This window comes from Primulina eburnea, chromosome 4 (genome assembly GCF_022965805.1).
Source record: "Primulina eburnea isolate SZY01 chromosome 4, ASM2296580v1, whole genome shotgun sequence".
Taxonomy (NCBI): Eukaryota; Viridiplantae; Streptophyta; class Magnoliopsida; order Lamiales; family Gesneriaceae; genus Primulina; species Primulina eburnea.
In genome coordinates this window covers 32,890,449-32,916,074 of record NC_133104.1, presented here as the reverse complement: position 1 = coordinate 32,916,074, position 25,626 = coordinate 32,890,449, and the positions used below count along the sequence as shown (strand labels likewise).

Below are 25,626 nucleotides of genomic sequence, written 5' to 3'. Positions count from 1 at the left end.
GGTTACGTGCACCTTCAGTCCAGTCAGATCAACCATCAAGATCTCCATTATCATTATTATCAAACTCACCTACATCGATCATACATTGTGAGTTTAAAGACTCCATACACCATAATCTTGATAACACAATAATACATATACAGATCATATGCAACAGTGAAAATACTTGTACTTAAAATAACATTTTCATAAACATGTAAAACTTAAACATAAACATTTTTCCATAAACTTTTTCATATCAACATAAATATATAAACATAACCATATCATTATAAACATATATTTGTCATGTTCATATTCATATCCATATCCATATCCATATTCATATACGTATTAATTTCCGTATTCATATCAACATATTCATATTCATATTCATATTTATTTTCGTTGAATTCAGATCGTTAATTGGGACTTTCGTATTCGTATTAGACGATGGATCCATCTACATGCAGTACTGGGTGGCGGGGACACCAGCGATACTCTCACCCATCAACTGGGTCTTGGCCTTACGTATTAACATATCATATCGTGTCAATGGAAATACGATCGTCGGGCTCTACTGGGTCTTCTCCCTCACGATATCTCCAACATATCATCGTATTAATCACAATTACTTCACTTCCCTCAATGTTTCGTATTCTCATCACTTCATGAAAATTAAACATACATATAATGTTTTTCTTTTAAACTAAGCATACAACATATCTTTTGACGTTATCGTTCATCATAAAAATCCATTGATATTTAAAATAAATATTTTAACATATTAAATCATAAAAATTCATAAATGTTTAAAATCGACCTTTTAACATATTAAATCATAAAAATTTAAATTAAGCATTGTGACATAAAAATCCATAAACATTTAAAATAAATATTTTAACATGTAAAACAGTATTCAGGACACTGACATGACGTTTACTATTTTCTAGGTGTAAAATTACCGTTTTACCTCTAGACGTAAAATTTCATGTTTGGGACATTTTCTTAATTCCGTCGACTCTAGACCATCTCAAATAATTATTTAAGCTTACATTAATTTTTTCATATTTTTATTTGGCTTAAATCTAGACCTTTTAATTAATTACTCGAGAGACGATTAAATCTCGGATAAATCCGAAACTCAATATTTTGATCCCAAATTTTAACATAACATTTTTATTACCTAAACTACCCTTGTGAGCCATGAACCACACCCATGGACCCATGGTTCCAATTTTATTCTTTTAATTCGAAATAATGACCCATGATCGAACCACCCTAGACAACTCCTAAAATACTCTAGCCATGGTCGATCCACCTCGAGCCAAACCCGAGCCAAAACCCACCTAGGCACCCTCTTGACCAAGCCCAGCCCAAAGAACCTAGCCTTATCTCACTCAAACTCACCTGGATAGTAGACCCTATTGCATGCATGTGTGTATGTGTGAGTTTCATAAGTGCATTAGGACTCCTATCTAGTCTAGGACTCTTCCAACTGAGCCACCACCGAGCCCACTTGACCCTAACCATCCCTCAACCATGCACAGCCCAACCAAGCCCAGCCCAGCCCTGAACCCAAGCAGCGAGCCATATGTTAGAGCAAACAGTAGTCGCGCCCTCCATGGTTACCTCATGTTCTCGAGGCATCAGCCAACCCAACCATACCAGCCACTGCCCAGACCCTTGTGCACCCTATTAGGACCCTAAGGTCCTAACCTAGCCCAGCCCAAAGCCCCCTGGCCAAGCAACTTCCTCCCTGCGCAAGCTGCACCCTGTGCGACTTCCTGTTCGCTCTCGGTGGAGTCCTAGCAAGCAAGGACTCCTCCCCAGCCCCTTGACTCGAGTCCTAGCATGGCTAGGAATCCTTCCCTGGCTCAGACCATGATTAAGCCATGACCCAAGCCAAGCCAAGCCCTGCAAAGCATATTCCTTAACCGAAACCTTGAGACCAAAAATCGAGAAGGTGATTCTAGCTTGTTGTTCTCTACATGTGCAACTTGTTGTGGTGTTCTAGGACTCTTTTAAAATGTATAATGCCCGTAACATTTCCTAATGATGGCAGCCCCTTCAAGCACAATTATATAAAGTTTTGGAATGAAACCTCATGCTTTAAAATTCACATATGATGCATAACCGAAATTATCCAAAGATGCAATTTGTTTCCATGCAATTTCATAAATAAATACACAATATGGTGTGATGATGAGTGAAGGAAAGAGTATGGCATGCTTAAATGCATGATTTTACGTTGACGAATCGAAGAACGAAGACGAACAACATTGGCTTGGATTTCCTAGCAATGTTCGAAGCTTTCCTCTTGATACTTTGGTGTGTGCCGTGAGTTGAGAAGAAATAAGGAGTCTTGTTAATTATTGGGGGAGGAAGGCGTGAGTTTGTAGGTTTAATGGGGGTGATTAGCAATTTAAATAATAATTATAATACTAATTGTAGCTTAAGCCCATTAACAAGGTTAATTAGGCTCATTAAGTCCATCCGTGCATAATTAATATATTTTGAGTAGAAAAGTTTGTAAATTTATTAGCTAGGTTGTCAAAACGTTCGTATTTTTGTTGAAAATCCAACACCAATAAAATTTACGTCTCAGCGTATAAAATCATCTCGAAACTCTTTATTTTCAAAAGTGTCACTTATATTTTAAATAATTAAAAACAATTATTTAATAAAAACAATTTCTATTTTTCAGCCATCGGTCTCCGTTACTCGATCGCAACTCGAATAACCCTTTAAAAATACATTTTAATGCAACCTTGAAGAAAAGTACATTTTAAACATGTCAACATGCACAACATATTTAATCCATCCAATTAAAACATTTAAATAAAGTACAAAAGAATTTAATATTTGCATGCACGTGTATACGTGGACATTCAAATTTTTTCGGGACGTTACACCTAATCATGACAGCCCCTTTATGTAAACAATTATCAAGTTTTTGGAACAAAAATCCAACTTTAAAACACATGTTTTGCATAAAACCAAAATAATGAACAAGGGAACATGTTTTTCATACAAATCATAATTATATACATATTAAGGTATGATAGATGAGTAAACGAAGAAATATGGCATGCCTTTGCGTATATAACGCACAAAATTTCGTTGACGATGCGAAGAACGACGATGAACGGAGAATCTCTACTAGAAACCTTCAAAACCGAAACTTTCCTTGCTGATGCTTCGTGTGTGCGTGCGTTGTTTGATGGGGAAAAGAGCCCTTGTATTGTTAGGGGTGAGGAGGCGTGTAAATAATGGTTTGGGTGGGGGTTTTGAGCTTATTTATTTGTTAAATAATAAGTGTGTAAGCTAGGGCCCATTACTACAGTGTAATAGGCCCATTAAGCCCAATAGTGCATTTAAACATTATTTCGTTTAGTAAAGTTCGTGAAATTATTAGCCGAGTTGTCAAAAATTCGTATTTTTGTTGAAAATCGAATACCGATAAAAATTTACGTCTCGGCGTATAAATCACCTCAAAACTCTTTATTTTAAAAAAAAAATAAAAAGCATCAATTTTATTTTAAATAATTTAAAAAAATTATTTAATAAAAATATTTTCCATTTTTCGACCATCAGCCTCCGTTCCTCGATCGCAACTCGAATAACCTTTAAAAATACAGTTTTATGCATTTAAGTAGAAAATATTTCAAAACCATATAAACATATCACACATAATTAATTTAAGCAATTAAAATAATTTAATTAGCTATTATTCATTTTCCCTAGATTTGCATGCAGTTGGATTATATCGTCTTAATTTTAGGCCTTTCAAATATACATAAGGTTTCGGTCCAGAAACATGGTACATCATGATTCATGGAATATAATACTTGCGTTTATGGGACCTATTGCCAAGATTCGTGTATTTTGTTTACTTATTTGGTGACGATGAGATGTATATGGGGCATGAGGGATAATGTTGGAAAGATTTATTTACTTATCAAATCTCATTGCATCAAGTGTCAAGCATGATAATTATTAATGATTTAATTATGCAAAAAAATTTATATTATTTAGTGACTCTAGATTTGTAAAGATTTAAATGTTAAAAATTCTATCTTAATAAACTTATCATTTATTTGAAATACGTAACATCTCAATGATAAGCCACAATCAATTCAAATTTGGTCGATGCTAGTCTAAGTTTCCTATAAAGTTTGATGTCCTTAAGCACACACACCAAAGTTATACAACATCATTTATATTTTATATTGAGGGAGTGTTTAGAAGACTCTCAAACACTAAGAAGATATTCAAATACATGCTCAAAGAGTTCTAAGTACTCAATGGCTAGATGTAACATCTAATCTATCTTCTGCATTCAGTATTCATATAATTAATTTATGTACATGATATTTAAAATTATTACAGGCACTTCACCATTGCAGGGCACAACCACGACACAGCACGCACGTACGTCTGTGTGCGATATCCTCAGCTCTTGGAGGCGGAGTGTAATGACCAAGATTTTATATCATGTTAAGCTAAGATTATTGAGTTTGAATTGATGTGATTATAGATGGACCATTCCGAGACCAGATTGGATAAAGCATGTCATTTATGTAATTTTCGGACAGAACTGTTGGCGTCCGAGCAGTAGAAAATGACCGCCCGAGCGCCAGTGTTCAACAAGGACATTTCGTGGACAAAACGTCTGGCGCCCGAGCGGTAGTTTTTGACTGCCCGAGCGCCAGTGCTTAACAAGCCGAGTACTTGGACAGAAGGTTCGCCGCCCGAGCAGTAATTTGTGACCGCTCGAGTGCCACCTGAAATGTGTAAAGATGAGACACGTATCTTACATATGCAAGGTGATATATATATATATAAATGCAATTCCTTCAGATTCAGTCACAAGCAAAACACGAGGAAAAGCTTCAGAAAATCCTTGTGCCTTTACACCTCTTAGATTTGTGATTTGTGAACGATCCGTCCGTTAGATTTTCGATCCGATTTTAGTACTGTGTTCCTATCGACAAAGACTTCAACTGGACGTAAGTTTTACTATATTTTGTTACGATTTGAAAATATGATATTTAAGGTGTAACGTACCGAACTTTTGCTACTTAAAATTTGCAGAAAAATTTAAAATTTCTCGCAAATTTTAAGTAGCAAAAGTTCGGTACGTTATAGTTGGTATCAGAGCGGTGTTCTTGTAAAGGGTTATGCCTACTGCTAGTCGCAAGAAGCTCACGAAGTCACACCTCAAGTCTGTAAGTTTTAAAGTTTTGAATTATGTTATGTAGTAAGCGTATTGTCATGATTTCAGCTTGTTTACATTTTTGAGTTCAGAGTACGTGCATCTATGCTATTGTTATTATATATTCTTGCATAGTGGGTTTACGTGTTGGGTAAATTGTTGGAACAAAATGCCTCCTAGACGTGTGGTTGACCGAGAAATGAGGGATGAGGACAGAGAGCCTCGGGAGGAGAGGGGAGACGCTCCTCCACCTCCACCGTCAAATATGCAGGCACAGATGCTTGCAGGAATGACTCAGTTCTTCGCACAATTTGCGAGGAACCAGACTGCAGTAGATGCGGGGGAGAGGCCCAGACCGAAAGCACTGTATGAGAGATTTAGGAGGATGAATCCTAAGGAGTTTTCGGGTACCACCGACCCGATGATAGCTGAGGATTGATTAAGTCTATCGAGGTAATTTTTAACTTTATGGAACTGACCGATGCAGATAGGGTCAGGTGTGCCACGTTCCTTCTGTCAGGGGACGCCAGACTATGGTGGGAGAGTGCATCAGTGGCAGTCAACTTACAGGTTCTGCCTTGGAATGGTTTCAAGGAGGTTTTCTACTCTAAGTACTTCACTGAGGAAGTACGTTCCCGTCTAACCAGGGAGTTTATGACACTGCGACATGGAGACAGTAGTGTTGTAGACTTTGTGATGAAGTTTGAGAGGGGGTGTCATTTCGTACCCATGATAGCTAATGATGCCCAGAGTAAACTGAGGCATTTCATGGATGGATTGCGGCCGATCTTGCGCCGCGATGTGAGAGTAGCTGGTCCTACTAGCTATGCAGTCATCGTATCTAGAGCATTGGCGGCAGAGCAGGATCTGAGGGATATCGAGATGGACAGGCAGGGCAAGAGGCCCTACCAAGCACCACCACAACACCAGCAGCAGCAGCATCAGAGACCTCAGTTTAAGAGGGCGTTTCAGGGGCCGCCGGGGAAGAAACCATATCAAGGACCGCCAAAGGACAAAGGTCCAATTCAGCAGCAAGGGGCGCCTCAGAAGCTCGGTAATTTGCCAGTGTGTCAGAAGTGCAATCGCCAGCATCCCGGACAGTGCTTATGGGGATCCGGCAAGTGTTTTAAATGTGGAGCTACCGACCACATGCTGAAGGAATGCCCACAGTGGAAGCAGCATACTCAGGGCAGAGTATTCGCTATGCATACACAAGAGGAGAACCCAGACACGACTTTACTGACAGGTAAATTTTTCTTCCTAAGCTCAGTATTAATTTTGCCTTGCATGTGGAATTTTATTTGGGATTATTAAGGTGCTAGTAATATTTTGAGTAATTTGGGATAATAATTTTCTGCTATGTTTGATTTTAATGTTAGAATTTTTGGGATATAAGTTTGTGTTGTGCTAACGTGTCTCAGGAAATATTTTTATTAAGAGAATAGCTACTCAGGCCCTGATAGACTCAGGTGCCACCCATTCATTTATATCAGAAGCGTTCGCTAGTCACTTGGATATCAAGACCATTGGACTCGACGTGAATTATTCAGTAATCGTCCCATCAGGGGAAGAGCTGTCAGCTACTAGTGTGGTCAGAGACATTGATCTAGAATTGCACGGCCCCTTGGTGTATGCTGATTTTATCGTCTTGCCGATGCTAGAGTTCGACATTATTTTGGGAATGGACTGGCTGACGAAGAACAGAGTTCTGATTGATTTTCAGAAGAGGTCAGTATTGGTTAGACCCGGGGCAGATGAGGGCGGGGGGTGATCGCCGGTGCCATCAGTTGCACGGACAATGAGCGGCTCCTAGCAGGCTTCTAGGTGGAGGAAACATGAATGAACCGACCCACACGGGAATGAGAGGGATTCTCAGACTGTTCAATGTAATGGACTGTACAGTTGAAGAAGGCTTAAAAGATTTGATTTGTACTACTCATATCACGAAGGTGCATCTTCTTTTCGGTAGCTCATCACATAAGAACTCAAAAGTTAAGTGTGCTTGACTTGGGGCAATTTTGAGATAGGTGACCTCCTGAGAAGTTTCATAGGGTGTGTGTGAGTGAGGACATAAGTACGTTGGAAAGACTCGTCTTGATATAGTGAGGACAGTCATCGAATCAGGGGCGTTACAGTTGGTATCAGAGCCGACCTCTCTTAGTACAGTGTGGTTCGGGGACGAACCAAGCGGAAGCTGGTGGGCATGTTAGGCCTGGGACCGATGAGGACGGGGTGATCGCCGGTGCCATTAGTTGCACGGACACTGAGCGGCTCCTGGCAGGTTTCTAGATGGAGGGAACATGAATGAACCGACCTACACGGGAATGAGAGGGATTCCGAGACTGTTCAATGTAATGGGATGTACAGTAGAGGGCTTAAAAGATTTGATTTGTACTACTCATATCACGAAGGTGCATCTTCTTTTCGGTAGCTCATCACATAAGAACTCCAAAGTTAAGTGTGCTTGACTTGAGGCAATTTTGGGATGGGTGACCTCCTGGGAAGATTCCTTGGGTGCGTGTGAGTGAGGACAGTCGTCGGATCTGGGACGCTATAGTTAAATTTTTCCGCAAATTTTCAGTAGCAAAAGTTCGGTACGTTACAGAAGGAATCGGATATGATTCATATATGGTGTTCTTGACATAGTAGACATCGTATAATTGAAATCGGATTGAAGAACAGATACCATATGGAATTGTTATGATTTTCAGAATGGATTGATAGGGATTTGATATCAGATTTGTACTTTTATTGATTATGAGTTATTGGTATATACTGATCTGTAGTACCGATATTTTAGAATTATACTGTTGTGCCGTCAGAATTTGATAAGACTAAGATGTCTTGATATGAATGGTATATTGATACAGTATCATCGATATTGTCATTGCCAGATTGATATTGACAGGCTTTGAATCCGAGAATTAGATAGAGTCAGATTGACAGAAAGAAAAGTATAAATTAATGTTAACCGGGAGATGGACTTGAGTCAGATTGGACTCAAGTTTTCCAAAATCACATACTTTACTTTATTGCATTGATTTTTGCAATTGAATGAGATTGATATGCTAAGTCTCTTTATTTATAGCAAAGCATGTATTGAGTCATGGGCTGATGTGCCTAGTCATTGGCAGATATGCCAAGTCTTTGGCGGATATGCCGAGACACTGGATGTTTGGTTTATATCAATGTTGCTTATGAGTAGATCGACTCCTATCGCTGAGATTATTTATATGTGACAATGTCCAGGAATCGAGATCTCTAGATTAGAGATGAGTCGAGTCTGTTATATGATTGCATGTATACATTGTTTATACTGGGAATGTTATTCTCACTGGAGTAATCCGGCTGTTGTCGTGTTTGTATGTGTGCATGACAACAAGTGGGACAGGATCAGGGTCAAGAAGAGGATGAGAGAGGAAAAGTTAGCGTGGAGATTCGGACCCAGAAGTAGAGTTGTTTTCATTATATGATATGTAGTGAAAGAACATCAGTTTGTTATGATATACTGTAGTACAGGAATTGTACTTTTATTTTGACATGTATATCAGCTGATTCCATTATGTTCTGTATTTGTATTAAAAAAAAATAGATCTAGTGTATTAAATTGATCAATTATTCCCAAAAATGATTAAGAAATGAATTAGCTTCCGGGTCCTCACACGGAGAATTACAACGGGTTGAAGCACGTGCTTCAGAAAATAACTATTATCCCTCATAGCTCTGCATTTCCCGTATTTAACAAGAAATCAATTAAGTGACAGACAATTTTATTCCAAAACTCCATTTCTCTAACGTTGCGTTTGGTTTGGAGGATTAGGTAGGTTTATTTTTTTTAAACCCACCTAATCACTTGTTTGGTATGTTTTTTGTTTATCCAAGTCAATCCCTCCTATAAATGATTAGCTTATATTAGATAGGTTAAAATAATACATCCTCACCCCCTAGGAATATTTATCTCACTCTTAATCCATCATATTTTTCCAATTTTACCATTCTCCTAAATTCAAACTCACCACCACTTCTTTCCACCGACCGCCCACCGGAAACCCCCGCCAAAGGCCGACCACCGCCGGCCGCCTCCGTTTCCGGCCGGACGCCGCCGCCGATTCTAGCCGTCCACCGCCCGTCACCGTTTCCGGCCGTCCACCGTCATCCGCCGACCCTGCCGCCGCAGACAACCGCACGCCGCTTCCGACCGCCGACCGCCGCCACCACTTCCGGCCGATCATCTCTGCCGCCGACGCAAAAATGGAAGGGTAATTTAGTCAATTCATCAAAAAATTATTAATTATCTCATTCTTAACCATCATACCAAACATAATATTATTTTATCATTATATATTATATTTCTACTTCAATCATTCTTTTTATCATTTTTCTCTTAATTATTTCATTATTTTATCCTCCAACCAAATGCATCCTAAGAGTTTTCAACTTACATAAACATGTTCGAGCTCTTGTAAAACTTGATGCATTCAGCTTAAATGTCACGCAACCACGGTTAGAATTTTTATTTTTTCTAATAAAAACCCGATTTATTTGGCATATTTCTTCATTTGAAAAAAAATGGATTTGACTTTTCTTTTTCTTTCTTATTTTTGATAAAACCAATAATTTATCAAATACATGAAAAAAGAGAGCCCGGGCCTTGAGGAAATATATATCATGTGATATGTATGTCAACGTAAATGCACAACTGGGTTAGGTTAGAACTCAGGATCAGCCTATCTGTAGAGTGTTTGACTATTTTGATTCACAACACTTTGCTATATATATTTGACCATTGACTTATACATGTTCTTTATTTTCTTTCTGACTGATACAAATATGGAAGGAAAATTACGAGGAATCTCAAAATTTATATTACAATGAGAAAATATTAAATTATTCTCATAAAAATTTTGCAAATTAAAACTTATGTTTTTGTCTCAACTATCATATACGTCGGATATGACTTTTGATTGGCTTTGTTTTTTATTATTTTGTCAAGAAATTTGGTGTATATATCTTGTCAATGTTGAAGATATTATGGAGATATAGAAAGATATTATCTTGATTGATATATAAGATATAATGCAATATATAGCTGAAAAAATAATATCTATCTCGGATATGATATGATATTCTATGTAAAGTAATGTTAATTCATTTTGAAGATTGTCTAGAGGTGATCATGTGTGGTCAAGAGAGATCAATGTGCTTTTATTGTCAAATATTTCATAGGTGATTGTTAATTGTTTCTTATTGTTTTTATGCATTATATTCATCTAGCCATTGTTCGGGAGAAGAAGATGAATTCTGGAGAGAAAGCGATAATCTTGCATAGAGCATATTTTATTTGTGACCATGTCAAGTTGGTTAGTTACGAAATTAACTAGACAAAATTAGTTTTTTCATTTCATATTACATTTTGTGTCGCGTCAATTGCTACTACAAGATTCAAACTGAGCCAATTTATCATTCTATTTTGAGAGTTTTTCTTTTACTGGTGGTACACAATAGTTAACTTATTGATAACTCATTTATCGGGAGAGGAATATAACGTTCTTGGGAGATAAGAACCCGTATTATCAAAAGGAGTTTGAGTTGGCAGATATTGAATATGAATGATGATCACAAAGTAAAGTCTACTAAATTTGTTTGTGATAGATGCATCATTAGAAAAAGAAAATTTTCCGTGCTTATATTTTGCTTGAGTGGTCTCATGTGAGACCGTCTCACGGATTTTAATCTGTGAGACGGGTCAACCCTACCCATATTCACAATAAAAGGTAATACTCATAGCATAAAATGTAATACTTTTTCATAGATAGCCCAAATAAGAGATCCGTCTCACGAATATGACCCGTGAGACCGTCTCACACAAGTTTTTGCTTTTTTGCTTTCAGTTTTTTATTTTTGTTTTTATCAATTAAGCGAACTATGAAAACTAGAAAAAAATAATAGAAAACTGGATCAAAAAATAGTATCAGAGCCGGTTCATTTTTTCACGATGTTGATCTTGGTGTGTCGAATTCGGTTTTTTAAGGCAGTGATAGGATGCATGGTGAAAAAAAAGGTCTCTGCTGATATATATGATGGAATGATGGTTGATATTCAGGGAGAGCATATGATTATTATCTGATGTTTTCATATGCAGCAGATAGAGGAGAAATTGATTGAAAACTCTTGATTTGATTTTTGAACTTGATTTTTTTTAGAGTTAAAACACTTATAATTTTCTTGACTGTTGTATGATTTTTCAAAAATAAACGGAAGGGAGATATTGTTAGATATGATTTTTGGTTGGCTTTATTTTTTATATAATTCTGTCAAGAAAAAGTTGAAAATTTTATAGATAATTGAATAAAATATTTTAGTGTATATATCTCGTTATTGTCGAAAATTTTAGAGATAATACTACACTTTAAAAGTAATAAACATTTTACCTTTAACTACAAGGTTTGTGTCCATGGTTCGTGTTTTCGATAAATAATAAATAATTTAAAGTTGCGTTTGGTAACTTAAATAAAATTTGGATCATGATTTTCAAATAACACTAATATCGGTTTTATTTATAACACATTGTAAATCATTCTATCCGAGTTTCTGGAGTATATGAGAGTTTGATCAATGATCATAATTTCGATTTTTCTACAAATACTTTCTCGATTGAACCTGTCACACGGTTTGTAAACTAGTCCATTATCCTAAAGGTTTATCCAATATATACCAAATGATAACGGATACATACCAAATGATAACGGAGACAGGTTTCGTCATCATAAATCAAAATTCTAAATTGATATAAAATTAATTTGAAATTCACTTCTTAAATTTGTTATATTTATCAATATAACTAAAATATATTCAAAAAAATTATATTGAAAATGGATTGTTTGAAATGGGCAATCCAAAAATGCCTTCTTATTTGAGTATTTGGCAGATTTTGGATATCTATCTCCCCAAACAAAATTATGCTATCATATATTTAATGAAAGAAAAAGAAGTCAAATTCGTCATTTAAGTTGACATTTTGAGTTTTGGTCGTTCGATTATGCCAAAAAAAAAAATTATCGTAGAAAGTAGTTTTTTTTAATTATATATTTTCAGATGACATGGCATCAAATATAATGGCGTGACTTGAAAGTTGATGTTTCATCCACACTTCGACAAATAATAACAAAAGGAAAAGAAAATTAATTTCACTCAAACCAAATTTTAATTATTTTAAACCAAGAAACTGATGAAAGATCAATGAGTAGATTTATTGTGAAATACTTTGACCGAGTCAATTTTTATAAAATGTGTCGACCTAATTCATATTTAAAATGAAAAATAATATTTTTTCATCAATCAAATCACATCATACAAAGAGACGATCTAACGAGTCGTATTTTGTGATACAGATATCTTATTTGGGTGATCCATGAAAAAATATTACTTTTTATACTAATGCTCAGTTTGGTATGTGTGATTGATAAATAAATGATTAGTAATTAGAGTGATTAAAAAATGAAAGATATAGATTAATAGCATGATGAGATAAATAACATGGTATTTGGTATAATTTTAAAATGAAGAATTAATTTTGTAAATTTTATTGTAATGACCAAAATCCCCCCAAGTGCTTATTAAACATATATTTTTAAAATAATTAGATAGATAATTAAATATTTATAATTATAATTTAAAATAAATTTAAATATATTTATTAGAAATAAATTTATAAATATATCTTTACTTTAATAATTAAAATAACAATAATATTTTGAAAGTTACTGTTAAATAAAGTTTAACAATAATTATAATATTATTATTTTTTAAAAAAAAAATTATATATATTTTTAAAATAATTTGATAGATAATTAAATATTTATAATTATAATTTATATTTATTAAAATTAATTTAAATATATTTATTAGAAATATATTTGTAAATATACATTTAATTAATAATTAAAATAGTAATAATATTTTGAATATTAATTTTATTGTTATATTTATTAGAAATATATTTGTAGATCGTGTGTTTTCAATAAACGACAAAATAATATTTGACATAGTATAAAATGATGAGTGTTAACATCGAATAAGAAATAAGATGATAAAAATGTAGCTTGATGAGTGTTGATAGCCTATCCCACATGTTTTATTAGATTGATAATCAAATGATTATCCATAAAATTGGGTCTTAAATCAGGTCAAAATGATTATTAAAGTATCTTAAAATTTTAACCAAACATTATATAAACGTTTGATTATTTATCTAACCTTGTTTAATCCACCCAACCAAACACACCCTAGTATTACTTCTTATTGTGAATATCGGTGTAGGGTTGACATGTCTCACAAATAAAGAATCATGAGACCGTCTCACGAGAGATTTACTCAAAACTTTTAGAGTGGGTCTCATGTGAGACCGTCTCACGGATCTTAATCTGTGAGACGAGTCAATCCTACTCATATTCAAAATAAAAAGTAATATTCTTAGCATAAAAAGTAATACTTTTTCATGAATGACCCAAATAAGAGATCGTGACACCGTCTCACACAAGTTTTTACCAAACTTTTATATAGATCAACTTAAAAATCGATATTGTATTTTTTCTGCATTAAAACCTATCAAATTTACGATATCTTATTACACTAAACTTGTCGAAGAATAGCTTACTTATCAAGCAAAAAACAAAACCAGCGACTGCTTCAAACGAAACCAAAAACGCGTAGTCATTTTCCTTTCTCCTTTTGCGGCGGAAGATTCTCCGCTTTCCTTCTATAAATAACCAATTCCCCCTCATAAACTAATCAAGAACTTCCAAGATAAACTTCACTCAGCAACCAAATCCCACTGCATAATCTCAGAAAGCCAATACAGAATCGTGCAAAAAAAAATGATGAATTTCTTTTTTTCAAGGTCATCATCTCACCCATTACATGATCATCATTCTCAGAGTGTGAGTGAAAAAACACACCACCACAGTTTTTCTGAAACAATAATGGAAGAAAACCTGGATGTGGCCGAATCCATCATCAAGAAATGGGATGTAGATTCCCAAAAACACGATAAATTTTCGTCCATGTTTGAGCATGAAAAAAATGAAGCTCAAAGATTTCTTGAAGCTGTCGGAAATCTGCAGAATGTCTTGCATTTCTACGTGAAGCTTAGTCCCACGTCTGAGAATCTTATACGAGCTCAGAACTTGATGAAAACAGCCATTAAAACGTTGGAGAAAGAATTTTACTTTATCTTAGCTGCTAACAGAAAGAATCTTGATTCGGAATCCGTTTCGGGTCGTTCTTCACTGGCTTCGACCCGATCAAGTATGTCGGAAATCTCGGGTGAAGTTTCAGAAGAAGAAGATAGCATGAGGTCACCTCATGCTCAGGACATTGCTATGGCGGAGTTGAAGAGTATAGCCGACGTCATGATCGGCTCTGGTTACGCAAAAGAATGCGTAAACATTTACAAGATTGTTCGGAAATCCATTATCGACGAGTCATTGTATCATTTACACGTCGAAAAGTTCACCACTTCTCATATTCAGAAGATGGACTGGAGTGTTTTGGAACACAATAACAAGAACTGGTTGCACGCGGTGAAAGTCGCCGTTAAAGGCCTGTTCTACGGCGAGAAAACTCTTTGTGACTTCATCTTCTCTTTCTCGGAAAAGATCGCAGCTTCGTGTTTCGCCGAGATCTCGAGAGACGCCGCGGTGATTCTGTTTAGCTTCCCGCATAATTTCGCCCGAAGCAAGAAGATTCTTTCGCCGGAGAAAATGTTTAGCGGGCTGGATATGTACGAGGCGATCTCCAACTTGTGGCCGGAGATCGAATCCATATTCGCCCACGAGTCTCTGGCTGATGTAAGGTCCGAGGCGGCGGCGGCGGCGGCGAGTCTCGCCGAAGCTCTAAGAGTTATGTGGAGTCAATTCGAGGCGGCGATTCAAAAGGACACTTCAAACGCGCCGGTGAACGGCGGCGTACACCCTCTCACTCGCTACGTCATGAATTTTCTAGTTTTTCTAGGGGATTACAGCGGCTTGGTTTCCGATATAATCGGGGATCCCTCAGCTGCGGCGCGGACACCATTTCCAGAATCTTACTTCTCCAGCCCAACATCGGCGGCTGAGTACCCATCGGAACCCTCGATCACCACCCACCTGGCGTGGCTTATTCTTGTACTCCTTTGCAAGCTCGACGGCAAGGCGGCTCACTATCATGACGTGGCTTTGTCTTATTTGTTCTTAGCAAACAACCTAAACTACATCGTTTCGAAGGTCCGGGGTTCTAATCTCGGGCCCCTACTTGGGTCTGATTGGATCTGGAAACATGTGTCCAAAGTGAAGCAATATTTAGCAAACTACGAAAAGATGAGCTGGGGTAGAGTGATGGCGTCACTAACCGAGGATCCAACGGTTGGCATACCAGAAAAGTTTAGAAAATTTAATTCTGAACTCGAGGCGGCATTTAAGAAGCAGAAGTCATGGGTCATAGCCGACCCGAAAATGTGCGACGAAATCAAAATTTACTTTTCCAATAATATTTCCTCCAGTTACAGGGCGTTTTACGAACAGTACAGAAGTGGAGTCGGGGCTGAGTCGATTATCAAATATACCCCTGAAGATTTGGACAATTACTTTTCGGACATGTTTTCGATGAAAGAAGCTCCGGATAGCTATAGATCCATGGTGTACCCGACATTGTCGGATTCATCTATTTTGTTACATGGTAGTTGATGGGTTTTTTTTTTTAAAAATATTATAAAAAATAAAAATCATTACAAAAATATTACAAATTGAGAATGTTTACAAATCTATAACAATCCGCAAAATACTGCTGCGGATTCAAACAATTTTAAAAAAAAAAAATTAAAAAATAAAAAAAAAAAGAAACGCGCAGTGCAGTGTACACGGATTCTGAGAATCCGTGGCACGGATTCTGAGAATCCGTGGCAGTGACCCACGGATTCTCAGAATCCGTGCACTCACCCGTGATTTTTGTACACCCGTGATTATTAACCCGTGACCAAAATTTTGAGTATTTATATGCGGGTTGCCTTCCTCGGTTTTGCACCGAAGTCGAGCAAGTCGAAGGAGCAAGTTTCTTCTTTCTTTGGAGTACCGCACCTGTGTTCAGATTTTTCTACTTATTAACGTAAGTTTTCGGTATTAATTATATCAGTTTTAAATAATAACAATAAGTATAATATTAATTTTATTATTGCAATTATAATACTGTGATTCTGAAATTTTGGAATAATAATTACACTTAATTTAGTTACGATATATTTATGTGATATAATCTTATATATACAATAATTACAATAATTCTATTTAATTTACGTGTTAAAAAATAATTAATAATTGTACGTGTTAAAAAATAATTAATAATTGTACTTAATTTAATGACAATAATTATATTTATGTGACATAATTTTATATCTACAATAAGCACACTAATTACAATAATTAAATTTAATTTACGTTAAAATTTATTATAATAATTATATTACGTGATATAATATTAGAATAATCACAATAATTATATTTAAAATAATTACAGTTACGTGAATTTTATTAATTATTCGACTAATTTTTTACGTGAATTCTTAATCATATGTAAATGTTAATAGTTTATTTGTTATTGTTATTTAATTGTTAATTATTATTAATAATTATTTACGTGAATTAGAATAATAATTATTTACGTGAATTAGAATAATTTTACTTGAATTGTTAATTATTATTATTAATAATTATTTGCGTAGGTTAAAATTTTTAATTTTGGTATATTGTATTTACGTAGGTTAAATTATTTTTGAAATTTTGTTATATCTAGTGGCAAAAATTATAAGTAGTTGCATTAACTAGCTAAAAATTTACTAAAATTAATAGTAAATTTATAAAAAATGACACTTAATAGTTAATTATTATTAATAATTAACAATTAAGTGAATTAGAATAATTATTATTTTTAATACTTATTTACGTGAGTTTTTTTACGTGAATTAGAATAATTTTACGTGAATTGTTAATTATTATTATTAATAATCACTTACGTAGGTTAAAATTTTTAATTTTGTATATTGTATTTACGTAGGTTAATTTATTTTTGAAATTTTGTTATATCTAGTGGCAAAAATTGTAATTAGTGGCAATAACTAGCTAAAAATTTACTAAAATTAATAATAAATTTATAAAAAATGACACGTATATATTATTTAATAACATGCAGTAAATCTCTTGGATTAGACCTTATTCTTATTAATAATGCATTTATTATAAGTATATTATTACGGATGTATTTATTATAATTAAATGTTACGTATTATGAAGTATTATTGTATTTTAGAAGGAATTATTCAATCTACAGTAATTATTCTTTTTACCCATTTGTCATCAAAAAATATGTTTTATTTTCTCAAGCCTGAAATTTCAACTATTTTTCGTTTAATTTTAAAAATGTAGTTAAATTTTGTTGATTAAAAATATAATATTTGTTAACTAATGCATTTTGTTTTTTTTGCAAGATGGCTGAAAATACGGATAATGTGTTGTATTTGCGGGACAGACACATATCAACTAATATCAACGCTGAAAACATGGATGCAATAATTACGCCACGTCGATCTGACAAATGTCTTTGGAGATTGCTTAATTCTGGGATTCACCTCCGTGTCCGCCTATGTCTTGCACGCATGGGCTTCTATGGTATCATTCAGTGTGGTCCTATTAAATATTATGATAATCATTTGCTTACAGCCATTGTTGAGAGATGGCGTCGTGAGACACACACATTTCACCTTACCGTGGGCGAGGCAACAATCACCCTGCAGGACGTTGCCTTTATTTGGGGGTTGAATATTGATGGCCTTCCCATCACTGGTATAGATACCGCGTACAATAAACATACTTTACAACAGCAATGCGCTACTTGGTTGGGTTTTACGCCTACGTTTTCTCAGATTAAAGGTGCACATCTTTATCTGACTGCTTTGCTAGACCATTGCCTTAATAATATGATTACTGATCAAAGCACTGAAGAGGACGTGGCACAATATTCTCGTTGTGTTGCGTTAATGATCATTGGTGGATGTATGTTTTCGGACTCGGAAGGTGCTGCCGTGAAACTTATGTATTTGCAGTTCCTTGAGGACATAGAATTAGTGAATACGTATAGCTGGGGTTCTGCTGTGTTGGCATATCTTTATAGAGAGTTGTGCGACACATCAATGAGACTGAAGGCCGATTTGTGTGGCCCAGTTCAGATATTGCAGGTATTTGTACACTTCTACGATCATTATACTTGTTGTACTTGTTTTTTCTTATGATTTGACTATTTCTGTTATATGTTATTGCAGATTTGGGTGTGGTCTAGAATTACTCTTCTTTGTCCTGATAGAGCGCAAGAGGTATCTATTTCACAAGAGCAGGCTGCGGATGTGCTTCAGGATCTACCATTCCCACCATACGGCACACGGTACTAATAAGAAATAATTAACATTTATTATTATTATTTTGTTATGTAGTTTTAATGAAACTATTGTGTATTTTTATAAATTGTAGGTGGAGACGCGCATTCTCTTGGACACACACGGCCCATCATTCGGTCCGTACAATGAGAGATATGCTTGACAGGATGGTAGAAGGGCAGGTAGATATATAAATTAGTTGTTTAGAGTTTCATATTGTTTTACAAATTCAGTCTGAATTATATGTTATCGACTTGATAATCTTTTTCTCATTTTATTTGCTTCAGTTTCTATGGACAGTTTATGCTATGGAGTCCCCGGAGGTTGGTGGAATTCTTGACGGCCATAGAATTCATCTATGTCGGTCGGCATGCGCATTGATCAATTTTCATATAGTTGAGATGCATAGACCAGAGCGGTGTCTCCGACAGTTTGGAATGCGTCAGGGTATTCCGCCACCTGCTACTAACTTCGACAATTTTCATAAACTGACGCGACAAGGCCGGAACAACTTCGATTGGGCGACATATCACAAAGATTTTGTAGAAATGTGGGATAACAGATATAATTTTGTGATTGGTGGGGATTATGTACTACCTGGTACACCCGCCATCACAGTGGACTATGTTGGTTGGTATCATCGCATTTCACAGATAGTGCTCTCGCCGCCAGTGGTATCTTCAAACATCATGGGCTACCATCCCGTTGATGCAAACTACCGAGATTTTATCGTAAGACATGTTCAATCTATCTACATATGTACGTAAATATAATTTATTATATTAAATGTATGTTACATAACAAATGCATTTATGTAACAGACACGCCCAGCTCATGTGCAATATCGACCGATGTGGACAGGAAATGAGTTTGAACCCGGGCCATCATCTTCAAATATGGCATACACTACTCCGCCAGTGGTTTCAAGCTTTCCATCGTATGACGCTGGTTACTACACTCCATTTGCTGGAAGTGTTACACAATTTTTACAAAGTGACTTTCAACCGAGTATGAATGAGAGTCGGCCTAGATTTAACACGTCGCCCATACCGTTTGAACAATATTCTGATACAGAAGGGTATGAGGTTGGTGGGAACATTGCCGATACAAGTACATCTGCAACACAAACAATTACGCATGGAGATGATGAACAGATGTTAGGTCGCGGACGTAGAGTAATCAGAAGACCACCGTGTGGCACTGGGGGGCACCGTTACCATCGACGTTAAATATTTATTTCGACACTCGTATACAATTTCTGTATTATTGACTTTTTAAAATTGTGGAATGTATCGATTCTGATTTACTACTCATTTATGAATAAATTTACGGATAAAGTTACAGTAATGAAAACACGTCAGTATATTCGCTAAATCAAGTCAAAATAGTCAACAAACTATGTGAGACCCCGAGAAAAACATACGTATTAATAATACAACACTGAATTGTCATAACAATACAATACTAAATTGTAAAATCTACGTGAAAAACATAATTATTTGGCACCATAACTCGATCTTCTCACATGCACCTACCTGCAATGAACAACAACTATTAATAAATACAAAATTTAAATACACAATTTTGTAATAACATTAATAACTTCAAATGTTATGGTTTAAAAATAAGGTACAATACGTTATTGTAAATCTTTTACCTCCCACGCTGTCTCTCTCTCGTTGATGGCTGATCCATCTCGTTTCTTATGCGTGTCGTGCGATCTCTACCAGCATGCCTCCTTTGTCGACGAACACCATTGTGGCGTAATTGGAACGTAGGTTCATCCCAATATTGTTCATCATGAATAGGGTAGAATCTTCCATCGTATGTGTTCACGTATTCGCTCAATGTAAACCATGGTTGTACAAGCTGTGCGGGATTCAAACCAAACCATTTTGCTGCACATATAACATGTGAACAAGGAATTCCAAATATTGTGAATTTACCACATGTGCATTCACGCGTAGAAATGTTCACAGCTTGTACGTGATGTTGACGACCCGGTCTTCCTCCTGTCGCGACGGATGCTGTTTTATCCCTTTGGTCAAATCTTACTACTCGATGTTCAATTGACTTCTTTGACCACATATCAAATCTAGAGTATGCATAGTCGGTCCATGGTTGATTTTTTTCCAGCATCTTATCACTGCGAGCTCGCCGTTGAATGAAATAGTTCACGCAACGCTGTAAGCTCATCTCCACTATCGCAGTTATTGGAAGACGTCGCGCCCCTTTCAACACACCATTAATACACTCGGACATGTTCGTCGTCATTATCCCTCGTCGCCATCCACCATCATGAGCTAATGACCATTTTTCTTTTGGAATGTTCGACAAATACGTGAAAGCTGCTGCATTATTTGTCTTAATTGCCTCCATTGTCGCATTAAATTTTGCTTCTTGGTGTTGTATCCCTGCTTCCCAACATAAGTCTTTCAAATGAATGTTTTTGAACCTGCTGTTGAAATTAGAGCAAACATGCCTCAAACAGAAACGATGAACACCAAGAGGAGGCTTGAAGTCGGGGAGATCTTGAACTGCACTTGTTATACCCGCATGTCTATCAGATATAAGGCACACACCACTACACCCTCTGGTAACATGTCGTGCAACATTACCGAGGAACCAATGCCAAGACTCATAATTTTCTTCATCAACAAGCGCAAATGCTAGCGGGAAAACCTGGTTATTAGCATCCAATGTTACTGCTATGAGTAGTTTGTGCTTATATTTGGTGTACATATGGGTACCGTCTACACTGATTACGTTGCGACAATGTCGAAAACCATCTATACATGGTCTGAATGCCCAAAACACAAAGTTCAAAACTTTATGTGGATGGTCATATGGTCGAAGATGCTTCCATTCTACAACAGTTCCTGGATTGTACTTCGACAATGCTCCCATATATTTAGGAAGCAACGTTACAGAGCTTTCCCATGTGCCATAGACTAACTCCACCGCGCGTTTCAAACTCCGCCATGCCTTAGCATACGATATATCATAACCATATTTTTCTTTAATACTTTCTCGCACATATTTGATTTCGTATGCAGGATCACAACGTACGATTCCCAAAAGTGTATTTGCTATCATGTTTACGTCAAGGTTGTGGTGATCTATACCGACTTCGGTAGACATGCATGTGTGATCACCACAATATTTTGTAATCATGAAGTAGCTTAAACTTTTTTTGAACGATGCTCGAAGTCCCCACCCACAATTGCCACCTTCCGACCAGTTCTTGCATTTGACCTTCCAAATTGTCGGAGAACTTTGGACAACGATATATTCACGTCTCAAAACCCGAACAGAAAAATCCTTCACAGAAGCTATTAACTCACCTTTGCTCTTAAAAACCATTTTTACACCGAGCTCTGGCCTTTCAGGATTGTAAAAGTTTGTTCGTGATGCAGAAGGAATACCAAATGAATCTGGAATTTGTTCTTCATAGACTTCATTGAAAAATTGGGGAATTTCACGTAAATGTTGCTCTGGTGCAATAGGAATGTTCGCTGTCATTGTTGCTCCAGACATTAACACACGCGCCGGTGTCCCTTCATTTGCATTGTCAACATGATGCTCATCTTCTTCGTCACTTGATGTAGCATACAAATCGTCATCGCTATTCATGACATGATGCAAACTGTCCCCAAATATATCATCTTGCTCAGGCATGTGTTCTGTAATTGGGGTTCGAATATTTGCATCCACAGTAGAACTATCAAAATGTCTAACATTTGTGGTATTATCCTCACCAGCCCATGAATTTAAATCCAATTGGCCTGTTCTAGTAGAACCCCATGCGACTTCAACTCCTGATGGACCCGTGATATTATGATCCCAACCCCCTGAAGTAAAATCCCATTCTCGTCTTGTATTCATCCCCCATGCATAGTCTTCTTCAGTGTGAGCTGTGATATGGTGATCCCAAGGACCAGTGGCGATCCCAGAGTATGTATGAGCTGACTGTTCATCGACGTGATACATAGAAGGTCCTGCTTCATTCAAACCTACTGTTCCCAAACCTTGCGTTATTACTGGCATGACTGCATCAAAATCGTAATCACTTACGTTCTGTAACACTGGCGATGAATCAACATACAAGTACATGCAATCTAGTGTCGGCAACTCAAACATAAATTGTAGACTATCATCATCTGTGATATAGACATGCTCTTCAATGTAACGACCCGACGAGCTATAACAATATTTCGTTGACAACTTCATGCAGAATTTTGATGGGTCGATAGACAGCTTGCGATGCACATAATTCACCAATTGAGAAAATGTAGTAGACCGAGAGATTTTAATGGGCCTTGTCGCGGGGATACTATATCCAACCCTACCATCTTCAATAATGACATAGCCACCTACATAAAGTAAGGCTCTCACAGTATCCATGTCTGCACCAAAAACTATGACATAATATATACAATCATAACAAAATTTAATACAAAATATTGTTATGAGTTATATTAAAAATGTAGATTTTTAAACATGTGTAATTAGAATTTTCAAATATATTAATTTCTTATATTAACAATTTTAACAATTAAGTGTATAAAAAAATTTAAAAAAACATAATAAACAGAAACAAATGAACAATTTACAAGATAAATTTATATTTTTCAAAATTGTTTTACTACATATAAAATTTTTGGTACCTTAAAACTTAATTTAATTACTAAAATAAGACTTAAAAGTAAATAAATTCAAAATATATCATTGAAAAAAAAAATATGTTGTTGTTGTTATTATTATTATTATTATTATTATTAATTTAATATATACATGTACTGTCGAGACGTGCAACTTTGAAATAATTATAAAAAGTCACTAGTAACAAAATTATATAAAATAGTATAATACAAACGAAAATAATAATAATTACATTAATACAACATAAATAATACAATTAAAATATAAGATATTATTTAAAATACCTTTTCAAATGTCGTTGTACGGAATTTGTAATTAAATCAGCTACCGGAGTTTAATATCTGCAATAAATTAAAAAAATTATCAGATACAATTTACATACAACAATTCAATATAGAAAGAAAAGAAAAAACAGATATTCGACTTAGAATCGGCGCAATTCTCCCAAATTCTGATACTCCGCACAATTCTCCCAAATCAAATTATGAATTGGTGAAACTCGGCGCAATTCTCAAAAATTCTGATAATCAACAGAAACTATAAAATCAAATTAGGAATTCCAATAATAACACGAACGACGCAATTTATAAAGGGAGGATAATCACGGATTCTTTATAACTAACAAAAAATAACACTGAGTGAAAAAAAAAAAAAAATAGCTCCGCAAGAAGAATGCCGAACAAGTGCTGAAGGACTGATGAATTCGCCAAATACTCGGTGCAATTTTATTACATATTTTTAAAAATTGTTTTGTATATAAACACACAAATTTTAAGTAAGTTATATCAAAATATATAATTGGATAAAAATATTTTAATTACAATTATCAATTTCTTATATTACTTTGCACTAACATAAACATATTTATAATATTATATAAATTATATTAAAGTGACCAAAGATATAGAGTAACTAACACAATTTCATATATAAATTTTTAAAAATTTATTTAAAAAATGTAAAAAAATAATTTATAATTTCAATACTATTAAGTACAATAATATTAACTCATTCTTATATTAAATTAAATAAATTAATTATATTAAAAATACTAACATTCAAATATTTCAAAAATCACAATATCATATTTATTATTTTTTAAAAATTCCAACTATTTTTTAATATCGCTTTTAATATTATAAATATAATATTTCACTAAATTATACTTAATAATATAATGTTAGTGAACAAAATTATAATTAAAATAATATAATATACATAATACAAACAAAATATTAAAAAAAAGTACTTAAATTACCTTCTCGTACGTAATTATACGGAACTTGTAATAACATCAACAGACGGTGCTAATATCTGAAAATAATGACAAGTATTATAAAAAAAACTAAACAAAAGAAAATATTATTCTTAATACATAATTATAATATTAACAACGAAATTAAACATATATCTTCAAATAAAAAAATGATAAAATCAACAAATAATATTAATACAAGATGGAAGTGAAAAAAATAGATTTTACGCATAAGAATCGGATGCAGAAATAAATTGCGAAAATGAATCTTACGAACAAATAATTTCGGTATATTTCTCGCAACACGAAGAACCAATATTTTCGGTATATTAAACAATGGAATGAGAATACACGAAGAGAAGCCTTTCTATTTAAAGGGGTGGGTACACGCAGTGTACACGGATTCTGAGAATCCGTGGGTCACTGCCACGGATTCTGAATCCGTGGCAGTGACCCACGGATTCTCAGAATCCGTGTACACTGCGCGTTTCCTTTTTTTTTTTATTTTTTAATTTTTTTTTTTAAAAATTGTTTGAATCCGCAGCAGTATTTTGCGGATTGTTATAGATTTGTAAACATTCTCAATTTGTAATATTTTTGTAATGATTTTTATTTTTTATAATATTTTTAAAAAAAAACCAGTTGATGGGAATATTTTGGTTTTTTGATTGGCCAACATTGGAAAATTCGTATACATTATTGATTTGGGGAAATTTGAATATCTTGAAATTAAAAACATTAATGTTAAAGTTGTTTAACTTTATATAAAGTGATTTTAAATTCAATTAAATTTTGTTCATCTAAATAAATTAATGCATTTTTTTAAAGGCAGATTATAAAATAAATAATTCAAAATTGTGAAAAACAGAAATAAACAAATTTTGGACCGTTAAAAATTATTAATTTGCTTAACGAATAAACATTCAGATTCTATGATAAATCAAGTTTTCACAACTTCGGACCGGAGACGTTGGAATTTTTTACTTGTTTGATTAACTACTTTATCCCTCAACTTTTATATCATCTAAATATATACACTAATTCAAATCAACTAAT

General features: G+C 34.8%; 3 protein-coding genes across 3 annotated transcripts; 2 read left to right on the top strand and 1 right to left on the bottom strand.

The window, feature by feature from the left end:
* Positions 1-13,843: 13,843 nt before the first annotated feature.
* LOC140829822 (exocyst complex component EXO70H1-like) lies at positions 13,844-15,924 on the top strand. The gene has a single exon (XM_073193110.1). The coding sequence runs from the start codon at positions 14,074-14,076 to the stop codon at positions 15,916-15,918; it is 1,845 nt and encodes a 614-aa protein (XP_073049211.1). The 5' UTR covers positions 13,844-14,073; the 3' UTR covers positions 15,919-15,924.
* A 338-nt stretch (positions 15,925-16,262) lies between these two features.
* LOC140830967 (serine/threonine-protein phosphatase 7 long form homolog) lies at positions 16,263-19,993 on the top strand. Its single transcript, XM_073194588.1, has 6 exons — positions 16,263-16,336; positions 17,712-18,458; positions 18,543-18,661; positions 18,748-18,835; positions 18,941-19,384; positions 19,475-19,993. Exons 2-6 carry the CDS (start codon positions 17,712-17,714, stop codon positions 19,880-19,882), a joined length of 1,806 nt encoding a protein of 601 aa, XP_073050689.1. The 5' UTR covers positions 16,263-16,336; the 3' UTR covers positions 19,883-19,993.
* Positions 19,994-20,306: 313 nt separating this feature from the next.
* LOC140830207 (uncharacterized) lies at positions 20,307-24,631 on the bottom strand. Its single transcript, XM_073193492.1, has 3 exons — positions 24,574-24,631; positions 23,600-23,656; positions 20,307-23,059 (listed from the first exon to the last, which is right to left on the bottom strand). The coding sequence occupies exon 3, from the start codon at positions 23,055-23,057 to the stop codon at positions 20,307-20,309; it is 2,751 nt and encodes a 916-aa protein (XP_073049593.1). The 5' UTR covers positions 23,058-23,059; positions 23,600-23,656; positions 24,574-24,631.
* Between the last annotated feature and the right edge of the window lie 995 nt (positions 24,632-25,626).